The 14,663-nt window shown below is 38.2% G+C and overlaps 1 protein-coding gene across 1 annotated transcript; it reads left to right on the top strand.

Moving 5' to 3' along the window:
• Window positions 1–12,888: 12,888 nt before the first annotated feature.
• On the top strand, window positions 12,889–14,100 carry LOC149166970 (uncharacterized). Its single transcript, XM_089430323.1, has one exon. The coding sequence runs from the start codon at window positions 12,889–12,891 to the stop codon at window positions 14,098–14,100; it is 1,212 nt and encodes a 403-aa protein (XP_089286449.1).
• The last annotated feature ends 563 nt before the right edge of the window (window positions 14,101–14,663 follow it).

Here is a 14,663-nt window from a genome sequence, read left to right as displayed (position 1 = left end):
ACGTCCAAGGAGTAGATTTTAATCTAATGGTTCTGGGACTACCATCACGTTCAAATGAACGGTTTTCCCTCCCAAAGTGATCGTAACTTAGGAAGGATCCCTAACAGTCGACTGGTTCCTTTGTTAAAGCCTGACAGATTCTGTGTAACAGGCATAAGCGATGGTGAACCAAGAGCTTTCCAAGCAATTGAGGAAAGGATACTCACTTATTCCCCTTCATCTAGAATAGTGCCAGACATGATCATTTTACGAACTTGTACTATGATCTGGAAAGGTACATGATAAGGAAGGCGAGATCTTGTTAGTTGATTCCAATCAAAGGAAGCAACTAGACTACTTGGAGGGGGTACCGAATAAATGGGTGAATTAACCTATTGAGTTATGATAACTCAAGGATTTTCCTCCTGTTGTGAAAGAACGGGTGGATTTCCCCCAAGTTCATCGGACTCTGAAGTAACAAAAATAATTTGAACGGTATCGTTCTCACTCTCTTCGGGAAGGGTACGATTTTCTGAAGGTAAAACTGGGTCGGGTGTCACCTCGACTTGTTGACTTTGGTCAGGTATAGACTCATAAGATTCACTTTTAGAGAGAGTGGTTTCAACCAACGGTTGATTTAGGTCAGTCGGTTTTTCAACTAGTAAAGGACTTGGGGAGAGTTTCTGGTAACCAGATGGAAGTCGGTGCAGTGAAGCACGACAGTTATCCAACACTCTTTTGGCTTCATCCAAAAAGGGAAAACGGTGAAGGGAATGATTACCTTCACATAACCTACATGGAAATTTGACCTTTCCCTTCTGTCCATGAGCTTCGCTATCACTAGTCGAAGGAGTGTTACCAACATGATCACCAGAGCTTGATGACACTGACGGTTGGAACGAGGAGACCATTCTCTCAAGATCCGAGGAAAGCGGGGACAATCTCAATGAAAATGGTCTCCTCTACAAATTATGCAAGGAAATTTGGGTTTAGGAGCTTTAATGTGCGGATTTTCACCAGCTGATGCATCCAAAGCAATGGTTGCTTGGTTGCTCCCTTGCTGAATTGGCTTCTTCTTCTTCTCCTTCCCTTCTTCTTCTTAGCCACTTGGTTACTAGCATCACTACTTTCACCAAGCGAAGAGGAAGAAGGGGAGGGAGAAACAAATGAAGAAGAAGACGAAGGGTCAACTTCAATATCAGCTGGAGGTTGATTCGATTGCGGAGGAATCGCGGCATTTTGAACCACAGAGGTTGAGAACAGCCATACCGGCAGACCAATGGTAAGTCCCAGAAGGGACAATGTGGCCATATGAGGAGCACCAATATTCCCCCAAGAAGTAAAAGGACTATGATTCCACTCAAAATGGATTCCTTGATTGGTGGACTCCATATATCTCAACCTAAGATCAGCGAAGGAACAGGAATGTTATTCCGAATTCAATTAATTTTAAAGGCGCTTTGACACAACTTTTCTTTTTTAGTTTTTAAGAGTCGAGAAAAAGCTAAAGATGACTCTAGTCCCCTTTGATTTTTAATGAGCCTGAACTGACAAGTGCTCAGATGGACCTTTTCTTTTAAAGAGTCGAAAAGGAACGAAAGTGACTACTCTAGAAAACCTAAACAGAGGGATTACCAAACCAATCGCAAAACTACAATATACACCTTGGTGATAAATTAAAGAGAAATTACCAAGGACTTATGTATGGAAGTCAATCTTCCTGAATGTTGTGTTCAGTGCATTGTGATCAATAAGGCTGCAAACTCAGCTTCCTATGGATAAAGGATATAAGCCTATTGTGGTCTCCCAATATATACACGACGGTACGAGGAGCACAAGTCCGTGCTAGCACTTGTCGTATCAAGGAGGAGGAATCACCCAACCTTCAATGAAAACGATAGTTACTAGTTTTTACAACGCCGGAACACGTCTCTAGCCTAGACCTCTAGATATGTTGCGTTAAGTTCCAAAGCATTGTTAAGTTCATTGAAATTTATTTTAGAGTTGATCTTGTTTAAAGTTTTCCTTTCAATGGTTCACTGTGTGATGATGATTTTGAAATTCCTAAAATGCAATCTACAATGATAAACAATCTTTGTTTATTTTGAGAAATGAAAATCCTAGCTACTAGGGAAAGAAGATTACAATTCTTTCAAACAAAGAGCAAAGAGCACACACTAGTGCATTTTCCTAAATCATTTTTCGCACACAAACTAAATGCAAATGCAAATGCATGTATTTGTTTTCATTCTCCTTAATGTGAAAAATGCCAAAAAGGAAAACTAAATGAAGTGAAGATCTGAAATATTTCTTTCAAAGCAACATTTTCGACAATTTCTTCTTCAAAAGAGAAAGGAAGACTAAACGACACTTTTCAATTTTTAATAAAAACAATGCTTCCGACACTTCGAATATCAACAAATAAAACCAAATACTTGACGAAAATTTCAATCAACTATTCAGGGAAGGAAGAATCCATGACACTTCTCTTTTCAACACAAAATGACAGTTACGACACTTTTTGCATCAAAGCGACAAAACGATTTAAACAAGTTTTCGACAAAGGGTTGTAAATGGTGAACAAATACCAAAAACATTCACTAATCCTAGTCTATGGAGGCTGATCTATGTGATGCAAGCAGGCTTCAGTAAGGAGGCACTATTCATAAGCAGCAAAACAACTAAACAATACTGAAAACAAGGACAAAAACCCCCAATTTCTAAAATGGAAATAGGTTCAGTCAGTCATCGCACAGGGATGCATCGCCTTTACACACTTGGGAGGTAAGATTCATACTGGTTTACAGTGACAAACAGTGTGATGGGCCAAGGAGCGCAACTGAAGTGGGTTTTGGCTCAGATGTGCAGCTGTTTTTAGTGAGTTAAGCTGAGCTATGATGGACAGTAAAGAGCAAAGTACAGAGGAATGTCTTGAGAGGTTACTGAGCTACCAAAAGGGCATCTAGAATTCTTGTAAGTCAAATGTTTAATTCATAAACTAAACCAGAGATTGACTGAAGCAGCATTCATCTACTATGCAATTGCAGAGCAAGAGCAGTTCGAAGGCTACCTGGCTGACTTCAAGCTCTGTCTATAGTTTATAAAATAAACAATAACAACAAACAAACATCTATTCGATCCCCAGTGGAGTCACCAATTTGTTTCTGGGAAAACTAGTGTCTTTTCGAGCGACTAGCCCTCTAGGTTTGGCAGCTACCCTAGAAACAACAGTTTAAAGCAATTCAACAATTTATTCTATGTGTAATGGATAAGAGAAAGATAATGTGACCAACCTGGAACTTCCACCTAATGCTTTGCTTGATCTCTCTCCCCCTTAATAGAGCTTGCAACTCCTCCCCGTACTTATCCTGCTTGGAGAGTACCTGTAGAAACACAGTAACAAAGAACCGTCAAAGCATCTTGATCTATTACAACATACACATTACAGAATCAGATATATAATGAACATATAATAGCATTCACAAATGATAACATTCACAATTGCACAATCATATGGAAGAAAACTTGAAGAACTTTATTAAATAGAAGGGAGAATTACAACCCAGTTGTCTGATCCAGCATCATCCTCCCAACATCAAGCCCTCTTCACCTCATGAAATAGAAAGATCACACCAACAATACAATGCTCTTTCCTCAATTACAAACTATTAGCACTTACTTGCAATTCACAACATTCCAGCCTCTGGATCTCTTAGATGAGGGATCCATTTATAGATGTGTGCAAGGGTGTGAGTCATCTCTGGGGTTTGATTAGTGTCATTCCACTTGTCACATTTGGTTCCGCAAGAGAAGAGATAACTGAAGTTTAGATCCCTTACTCATCCTTGGGCGAATTCAAAGAGGCAAGTAGCAGAGGGGAAGTTTCTAGAAGATTCTATGAGCATCCACTTAGCAAACTGTCTCGGACATTTTTCCATCCTCGCTCATCGCACCTTATAGAAGGCCTAATCAGTATGCATCGCACCTGAGCAGTGTATCACTCAGTATGCATCGCACCTGGCCAGTGTAGCAGTCAGTATGGTTTAGTTTAGGCCATTTCTGGATGGTTTTTCAGGTGGAACTTTTGGGGAATGATGTAATCAGATGACCATGTTATTTTAGGGTATGAAACAACTCTTTTAGGGGTTGATGAGCCCTAGTTTATCGACATATCAGTTTTTGGGTTGAAGTGCCCAAATATGTCTATAACAATCGCTTATCTCCTGCTGCCACACGAAGGTCCACCATGGGCTTGTCCAACCAATAGGTGAGTGGAATGATTTGGACATATGTGTCTCCCTACTCACAATACCATTTCACATCTTGACCTCCCGACCTTCGACTAAGTTGGGGTTGACCCATTCTAAGGACTCGGGGCTTTCCTTCCTCCCGATCGCTTGACCCCCGACTTCCAACCTAGTTTGGTCAACATATCAAACGCACTCCCTTCCCTCAGCACATGACCTGACCTTTGACTAGTAAAGGTCAGCATCGCTGTCCTTTTTTTACCATCGAGGCATCGGTTCTGACCAATGATCTCTAGGTTGTATGTCTGGCTGTATGCACCCAACAGATAGTCAACGCCAGTTTCCTCCACCCAATCACATAAAGGCGGATATGGCTGCTCCAATTGGAATCCTTCATGTCTAAGGTTTTGATCTTTAAAGGGATAAGTCTATCCATTTTTTCCTATAAGGTTAGGGCTTTGCTTCCTTATGCCACAATGAATGCTTTTCCCTTACCATTCTATAATGGCTTGGTCAAGGGAATTCAGGTTTACCTCATACAATGTCTTCAGTAGTGATCTCTGCTCTCTCCCTAGAGGCCGATTCTACCATCGTGCAGGCTTCCTCGAGCTAGTCTTCTCAACTGTGCCTTGGTCTCAAAGGTCTGATTGGCCTCCATATCTCCTTCAAGATCTCGCCACTCCATCAGAGTCAGATTAAAGTGTCCCACAGTGTTACCCCTTCTAAGCTTGGATGATAGCTACATTGAGGGCTTCCTATCTTGCGGCAAAGGCAGGGAATTCCTCGCATAGTAGCATAGGCCCTCCTACGTTTAATATATATCAAAGGCATGACGCGAGCTTTCAGGAGACTTCCACCTCTCCTGCTACACTCCAACAGTTCCAAAGTCTACACGAACTCTAAACGCAATTTCTTGGTGCCACTCATGGGTTGTCGAGGCATTCAACTATTGGTATGGAATTGTAGTCCTCATTTCCAAAATCCTTGTGGCATGAATAGAGGTTGTTGCAAATGCAAGGTTAAAGGCCATTATGGTAAGGATGTCAGGCACGACTGGCCCTCAGAAATATCCCTTTATCCTTCATACACTGCTTGCCTCCTGACACAACAACTTATAAGAAATTACCTCCATGTATACAATGACCGACCCTAGCCAACAGAGGGTCTTCCATATAAATTGTACATTAATAAAAAAAGGGTCTCAGAACCCACTTCTTTAACTGTTCATGGTTTGGCCCTAAAGTAGATCATTGAGTTCATTAATCTTCACCACTAGATTATTCCTAGACATAGATAAATAGTTTATTCATAACAAGAGTCTACCTCTGCTCTATAGCTTAGGCATCCTTGTTATGGAGCTCGTTTCACGTCTTAGGCATCAGATATTCTATGGTCGCTAATACTTAGGCTATTAAACACATTTATTGTTAAGTGTAAGCACAAGCACACATGTAAACTTACATACACATAGACATATTCAACATACAAGTTAGGGAGATATCCCTTCATAATTGCACCACAAGCATACACACAACAACACAATTGTAGCCCCTATTTTCCATATTTATTACAGATGAAAATGCAATGCCATCCATTAAATGCACGCAACATTCATAAATACTTATCTTTTAGTTTGCATAGAAACTAAGTCTAGGACTATGACTCTCCACCCAATCATAGACAGATGCAACCACTGTTACTTACAAGTGCTAGCCCCGAGCAAGATTCCAGAGTCTGAGGGGAAAATGCTTGCTTTTGGGACCACACACAAGCTCCCAGTTATGTCAGGGACTCCAGAGGACCTCTTTCCTCAATCCCCATAGTTGTTTACCTCTTTATTGCCTGCATAGGGAGTCTAGAGGTGCCCAACCTCACCCCCATGGGCACTTATAGTGTTTCACCCCCTCCCGAGGAATCCAAAAAACACTATACCAATCAGGGCAGTAACCAAGAACTTTTGTTTTAGCTTCAGGATGGTCTTCTCCTAAGATGTTACAGGGCTCCAGAGTGGCTATCTCAATCCACAGCCTCCAGGGAACCCAAGACATTACAGGGCTCTAGAGATTTCATTCCACCCACATCCTCCAGGGACCGAAGTTGTCACAGGGATCCAGAGACCTCTTGTCTCAACCCACAACCTCTAGGGACCCGATCTATTACAGGGTTCTAGGAATTCTATCTCAACTCGCAGCCTCTAGGGAACCCAGGTTGTTGCATGGCTCGAAAGACTAGCACTCAACCCACAACCTCCTGGGACAGAGAATTGGTCCCCTTCTCTTGTCTTCTCTTCAAGTTGTATGTTGGAAGCTTCCGTCGGAGGTGCGATTTTCGTCCTCTCCTCAATTTGCTCCCCAAAACTAAAAAGGTCTGTCCTTCCCTTCCTATGTGTGTGTCTCGAATGAGTCTCTCTCTCCTCTTTGAATAACCCCCTTCTTGGCCTGCAGTTCTGCCAGTGTTATTCGATGTCGCTTTCTTGTTGTTTACAACTCTTCCTAAATCTCTCTCCTCCTTGCTTGTTGTGTTTTCTCAAGAAAGCATGGGCCTGAGTACTTTCCTTCAACCCATTTAATTTTAGGAGCCAGTTCATTAACTCCTTGCACTAGTCAACCATCAATCACTGCCTTGTCAAACCAGGTTTCTTCTTGGCACAAGAAACCAATTCTCCACCCCAACTCTGGAATCCGTGTCCCTTATACCCAATCCCCTTTTTCTTTGATTTCAAACATTGCATAACATTTACATCATATTTACAATGTGGGTCATACGAGAACCTTGGGTGGGGTTATCACAAACTCTCTCAAGTGCACCATCTAGACCATGCAAACCATGTTAGCTTTTTCGCAGACATCCTACACAATCAACGACGCATCATGGACTGACATGCGTCCCTCAGATGGAAGCAACAAAATCTCCAGGCGCCATGAGCTTGACAAAATGAGGTAGCTCTTCTCATTGCCAAAAATGCACCAGAATGAAAGTAAGCTTTGTCAAGTTTTCTGGAAGATTTTGTGCATAGTCGATAGTAAATCACAAGAAATCTAATTCTTTGAAATTGTTATTGTCTTTATTTTGTATATATCTAAAGGCCAACAAATCCAATCAAAGTAAGACCATTTTTACTCATTAAAAAAACGTCCCAAAATATTATTTTTCTCTAAATTAATAAAAAATGTTAACTTATAATTTATTTATTTTGATAAAACATAAATTTTATAAATTACTAATAATTTTAAAAATATAAACCATAATAACTACACAAAAATTTTACCTATTACATCATATTACTAAGCAAATTATGATTAGATTAGATGATTGAAAAAACCTTATATAGATAGTTTATCTATTTAATTATCATTATTCATTTTTAATTTTGAATTTTTTTCTAAAATACATATTATATGATTAATTTTTAAAATTTTAATTTTAAATATATAAACAATAATAACTCTTCAAAACTTTTAGATATCCCGATACCTATTTCATCGTATTAATAAATGGATGATGATTATATTAGAAGATTATTTTACATTTACATGGAGAAAGAATTTAGACGAATTAAAACGTAAAAACTTACATAGATGATTTATCTGTTTAATTATATATCTAATAATAATTAGACATTTGTATTTATTTTTATATTTAGATTTTATATTATGAATTATTTATAGGAGTTTAAGGTAAAGTATTATATTTTATATTATGAATTACTTAGAGGAGATTAAGGTAAAGTATTATATTTAATTTATTTTTCAATTTTGAAAATGTTCATATTTATTAATTAAATTTACATACGAATTTTTAAAATATAATAATTATGAATATAAATTATTATTTTAAATAAAAAAATCTAAAATATAATAACGAGGAATATGAATTATTATTTTAAACAGACACATAAATTTTAATTTATTTATATATATATATATATATATATATATATATTAAATTTTTATATATTTATTAATTATATTTTCTGAATATATATATGAATTATTATTATTTAAATTTATTTTAACGTGATATGTATATTATGTTTTTTTAAATAAAATATGTTTGTAAATTTATGAATGTTACGGGAATAAGTACCCTAGGGCTTTGGGTTAGAACCCCAACAGAGCAAGAGTAATCTACAACAAGAAACACGCATACAACTCAGGCAACATGCTTAAATAAACAAACTATGTAAGGATGAACATACCCAGATGTCCTTCGTTTGGGTAGTTCCAACAGGGTTTAGACCCTCTGCAACTCCTGATAATCTTCGAATATGCAAATCAACCAATCCGAACATACATAGCAGCATATAGATAAAGCATTTTAATGAAATCAACTTTATATCATATAAGTAAGATGATTAGTTATACATCAAAATGACATTCATACATGAATTACAACAACATCTGATGCATAAACAAGGTCAATCTCAGGAACAAGACAACGTTTCTTTTTATTGTAGAAAACTATAATAAACATGGAGAGAATTCACCTGAGTCTTCTTCTTCCAGCTCCAAGCGGAACCATCCTCCAAGTCCGTCCAATCCCAGTCTTCAACAGCCTCCTTCCATAACCAATACCATGATATCTCAAGCAAGTGGGAGAATATCAACACTCAATGAAATAAGGGTTTCCTGAACTTGGGGAAGTGCTTGAAGCATAGGGATACTTCAGACTCAGTCAAGGGATAATCTCAGTATAGTAATTCTATCTCTTCTCCTCCTTAAGGCCTTCCCATAGAAGTCTATTTATACTTCCCCCAATTAGTTTTTTAATTAGGAAACAGTTGGGCCACGGGCACTAGGAGGTAATCAACAGGTAAAACCCGTGAACTCCACCAAGTTATGGAAATTTAATTTTTTTAAGTGTTTTAACACATATACGCCGGTTGGGTATTGACGAACCCGCGTGTACACGCTTTTATCACAGGGCAAAGTAGCGTACAGGGAGTAAAACACTGTTTTTAAAATATTTGGACCAAGTCTGGAAGGAGGGGTTGCCCTAGGCCATAAACCAAGCATCACAAATACCAAGGATGATATTTGGAGCTATAACAATTAATAAAACAAAATTGCAATAAATTGAATTGAATCTACTTATTATTTTTATTTTTATTTATTTTGAAATTTTTTTATTGAATTTGCATATTGTCTTATTTATTTTTTTATTTAATGTTTCATTTTACAGAAATTATAACATTTCTCTCATATTAAGTCTACTTTTAAATATTTACTCTATTTACAACCACTACAACATCTTTCTCATAGTGAACGGACATTGTTTACACTCATTTACAAGCATTACAATATCTCCCCCTACTAAGTTGTATAGCGTCTTTAACTGCAACCAACATGGACCAAGATATTGACATCTTGAAATTTATCTACTCTCATATTAAATCTATATTAAATAATTAATATATTTACAACCACTATAACATCTTCCTCATAATGAGCCGATATTGTTTACACTCATTTACAAGCATTACAACATCTCCCCAATACTAAATTGTAGAGTGTCTTTAACTGCAACCAACATAGACCAAGATATTGACATCTTGAAATTTGACTAGATTGATTGTATTAACATTTAGCTTTAAGTTAGAGAGGAAAAAATTATTTATACATTTAAATATTAAGCTCTTTATATATTTTTTGTTTTTTTTAATAATTTTTAATTAATTTTATTTAAAATTGAGTTAAATTTTATTGAAATTATATATTTGAATTGTTAATTTCTTAAAATATTAAATTTATTTGTATATTTAAAATATAATTTAAATAATGAATTTTTTAATTTTATAAATATATATATATATATATATATATATATATATATATATATATATATATATATATATTCCTAAATTAAAAATTAAAATATAAAATATTTGTATTTCGCTTATTAAAACAAATATCACTTCTAATCACTTGTAAAACTATTACCTATATAACAACAAATTGTTTAACAACAACAAGATTTCTGGTGTTGATATCAGTCTGAATCTAGTTTTTTGTTATAAAAGACTGAATTTGTCCTAGAAGGCATGTTTGTTTTCTTCTCGGGTATTCTTATTGAATTCACATGTCGGGGCCTGTCAATTCGTTCTGGTCGTGGGTATTCGCATTCAAGCTAAAAAACTATTTTGTCATAACCAAACCTTGCTCAGATATACGTTTTAAGTTAGGCCCCTGGTGGTGTGTTTGCGAAGTTTTTTGTTGCTGCATTGTATGTCCTGATGTTTCATCCTGAACAATCTCTGTATCTCTGATGCAAGAGATGTTTTGTCATCGGGGTTTTGATTGGGAGGATCATGTCAACCTTGAGATGATTTTTCGCCTGAACAATCCCATGTAGAAGAGACCTCTGGAGGACTGGCAGTAGTCCTAGCCGCGTTTCTGGCATTCTTTCGACACCGCCGGTCTCCTGGTTTTTCCGAGCCGGATTCTTTTTTCTGAGTATCGGAAATCAGTTTGGGTACTGGGAAATTCTCCCGATCACATCCCTACTTTTCAAGACAACCTCGGGCAGAGTTTCTTGTAGATTCAAATCTTATGATATTCAGGGATAATTAATATTATAAGGGACGAGGTCAGATAACCGGGGACAAGAGAAGCCGCCGTTTTTTAAATAATCTTTCTCTATCTGCCATATCCTATCTCATGGTAACGTCACTCTCATTCAAAATCGGAAGACAGCTGGCCTTTTGATTACTGCTCTCCTTTGGGAAAGGGTGCCTCTTTATTCTCGAGGCTTCCTCTTGTCAGTCCTTTTGTCAGATAGCCTCGATCTTGCTTTTTTGAACCTATTTTCTCTGGGTATTATACTCAGAGGGAGTCAGTCCACACATTCTGCCGATTTAATGCCTGATCCGACATATCTTCTTTTGGATTTATTAGTACTCCTGTGTTAAAGACAGTAGGTGGACTTTTTTAAGAATGGACTTTACGTCTGACACATCAGCCATGGAGGCCATGGTCCACGCAGCCATTCAGGCAGAATCCTACCAGGGTGTCGCCATGCTGTCAAATGAATGGCAATCCACGTTGGATGATATGTTTGTCCGTCCCTCGTTTCCTTATGATGACATGGATGGAAATGGTAGGGCAAAGGTAAGACCAAATTGCGAAGGCGGCCAAACCAATGTCCATCAAAAGGAAAAGGTTCATGGTGAGTCTATGAACTATTCTAAAAAGAATCTGAAGCCTGTCAAAACTATTCCCCCACCCGCGGCGATCAAGCTTGAAAGTGCTTACCTGACGGACCGCATAGAAAGCCTCTAGGAATATGCTCTGGTTGGCCGTTGGCACTTTCCAGAGATGGATGACACCAAGATGAGAAACTGGCTCGAACTGCAATGGAAACCTCTGATCGACTACACTCCTATTGTGGCCAGACTGTTGAAAGAATGGTATTGCTTTCATTTCTTGAGTACTAGCGACCTGGAAGCCATTCAGAATCGCCCATGGGTTTATGGAAGGAGTTTTCTTGCGTTACATAAATGGTATATGGGTTATAACCCGTTGAAGAATACTCCTATCAATAACTTGATATGGGTTAAGCTTCCCGGGCTTCCCCTGGAGTTGTGGTCAAAGGAAACCTTAACAGAGATAGGAAATGCCATAGGAAGATGTGTATATGTTGATCCTAGATGCCTGGGGGAAAAAGACAAACGTGTGGCCTGGATTCTCATAGAAAAAGCTTACAGAGGAGGGTTCCCGGACCATATTGACATTTTCTGGAGGGAGCTAAAAATAAATCAGAGGTTGGACTTTTGGGGAGTACCCTTTAGATGCTCAGCATGCCATCGGACGGGACACCTAATCAAAAATTGCCCTCGTCAACCTGTCCTAAAAAACCGAAAGCATCATGGTTTCTCCCAGTTTGCAGCAAACTCTTATAGGATGAAGTCCCCATCCCCGGGAATAGAGAAGTTAACATCTACAAAAAGCCTGTCTCCATCAGAGTCTGGTGAACAGCAAAGGGTTATTAATCGTGAAGTTTATCAACAAACTCCGCCTCCTCTCAAGAATCCAAATCCTTTGGATATTATTTCCCCTTCAATGCCTCCTCTGGAGCCTGCCTCTGATCATGAAATCCCCATCCCTCCTCCGGTCCCTCAATCTTTTAAAGATTCTAATAGGGAGGTCCATATTACCCTCATCCCATCCTCCTCTCCATCACCAAAAAAGAAAAGGACTCCATCTGGAAAAGGAAAAGAACCTATGGTTACGGCTACCCCTTTAAACTCCCCAGTCTCTTCTCCCACGAACTCAATTGGAAGTGACTTGGACTATCTTCTAAACAAGAAATCGCTGGAACTTAGACCCCTCACTATTCATAAGCCGGGGAAACAATCCTCTCCTCAAATAAGCCCAAATTCTGCAAGGAACATAACGGTGAGAAGAAAAAACAACAGAGGTAGTAGACACTTCAGGGGGAGGGTCGATGGGGCAGGCAGTGGTGTTCGTAATCTTTCTCTTATAGATGTCCCTATCATTGATATGACTGAAGAAAGGCCTCTTAGAGCAAGAATGGCCGAAAAGAATCCCAAATGACATTCATCATATCCATGAATGTAAGAGGTCTGGGGGCAGACAAAAAAAATTTGGCTCTAAAGAATTTTTTCCATTCAGTAAGACCTAAAATCATATTAATCCAAGAAACCATGCATAACACTTCTGTATCAATTTCCTATTTCAGGAAAATGTTTCCCTCCTGGCATATAACCGCTTCGGAAGCAAATGGCCTTTCTGGAGGCCTGGCAGTTTTATGGGATCCTGATTGGATCAAAGCAAAGGCATACAGATGTTTGGCGGGCATTCTCATCTCGGCACAAATCAGGGGGAAAGGTTGTCCGATCAACACACTGAATATTTACGCTCCTTACAAAAATAGATTGCCATTCTGGGAGAAATTATTTGCTTCAAAAATTTTTGACATCGAATCTTTGATGATTGCAGGAGATCTAAATGTCACTTTAAACTTGGATGAAACATGGGGCATCAACAGAAAAAAGGATCCCCTTGCAGATCGCATCAAATATGAACTACTAAGCAGGAATCTTGTTGATATAAATCCTCCCAAAATGCTTCCGACTTGGGAAAATGGAAGGATCGAAGAGGCTTATATAGCCAAAAGACTTGATAGATTTATCCTTCATGCTAGTATAATCGATAGAATGGGCATGCCTTTCTCAACAATTGGGAATGTGTTCATATCATATCATAGACCGATCCTTCTAGGCTGGAGAGAAAAGGGTTTTAGAAAAGGCTATTCATTCAAATTTAACAGGACATTTTTGGAAGAACCAGAGTTTAATGAGGTTATAATAAGAACCTGGAAAGAGCTGTCATCAACAGAGAATATGCCCCCTTTTTTGACCTTTAGGGACAAGCTAGACTCCATTAGAAAGGTGGTTAAGGAATGGCAATTCAAAAAAGGGCAAATGAATAGAACAACCCTCCGGGAAATTCAAAAGGAACTGGACAACATCTCAGGAGTTCTGGCTGCTCATCTACTCACTTTCAAAATGAGATGTCGTATAAAGGAGCTTCAAAAGAAAAAATTAAAAATCTTGGATCAGGAGGAAGCTTTTTGGAGATTAAAGAGTAGGGCGATCTGGCTTAAGGAGGGGGACAAGAACACAAAATTTTTCCACAAGTTTGCGAGCTCCAGACGTGAGAAAAATTCTATATGGAAAATAAGTGATGGAAAGGGGGGTTTCCTATACTCTCAACAGGACATCTCAAATGAGGCTGTAAGATATTTTGAAAATCAGTATAAGAGAGCTGAGGACTGCAGGATTCAAGATATTCTATGGGGCATTGATTTATTCCCACAAATGTTCGATGATGAACTAAATGATCGCCTTTTCTAGCTAGTAACCGAGGAGGAGCTGTTAGAAACAATGAAATCTTTTAAAAGGGATAAGTGTCCAGGCCCAGATGGCTGGACGGTAGAATTCTTCATCCACTTTTTTGATATTATCAAAACTGATTTGCTAAGGATGGTAGAAGGATCCAGAATATCAGGGAGCATTCATCAGAAAACTTCTTCCACTCATATAGCACTCATTCCAAAAAAAGGGGAAGCAGAATCATTCCAAGATTTTAGACCGATATCCCTTTGTAACATTTCTTTCAAAATCATCTCAAAAATTATTGCAGAAAGAATCAAAGAAACTCTTTCAAGGTTCTTAACAAAGGATCAGCACGGATTTTTAAAGGGAAGAAATATTCTGGATGCAGTTGCAAACACACAAGAAAGTCTGTTTGCCATGCATACTAAAAAAAGGGAAGCTGTTATTTTCAAAATCGATCTCCGAAAGGCATACGATTGCCTTAATTGGGGTTTCATCAGGTGCTTACTTGCAAAGATTGGATTAAGAACCAACATGATAAACTGGATAATGGCATGTGTTGAGAAGGTGAACTATGCTAT

The sequence above is a fragment of the Pinus tabuliformis genome, chromosome 5_1 (genome assembly GCF_031772625.1).
Source record: "Pinus tabuliformis cultivar Carrire ecotype Pingquan chromosome 5_1, CPIR1, whole genome shotgun sequence".
Taxonomy (NCBI): domain Eukaryota; kingdom Viridiplantae; phylum Streptophyta; class Pinopsida; order Pinales; family Pinaceae; genus Pinus; species Pinus tabuliformis.
This window is presented reverse-complemented; position numbering and strand designations above follow the sequence as displayed.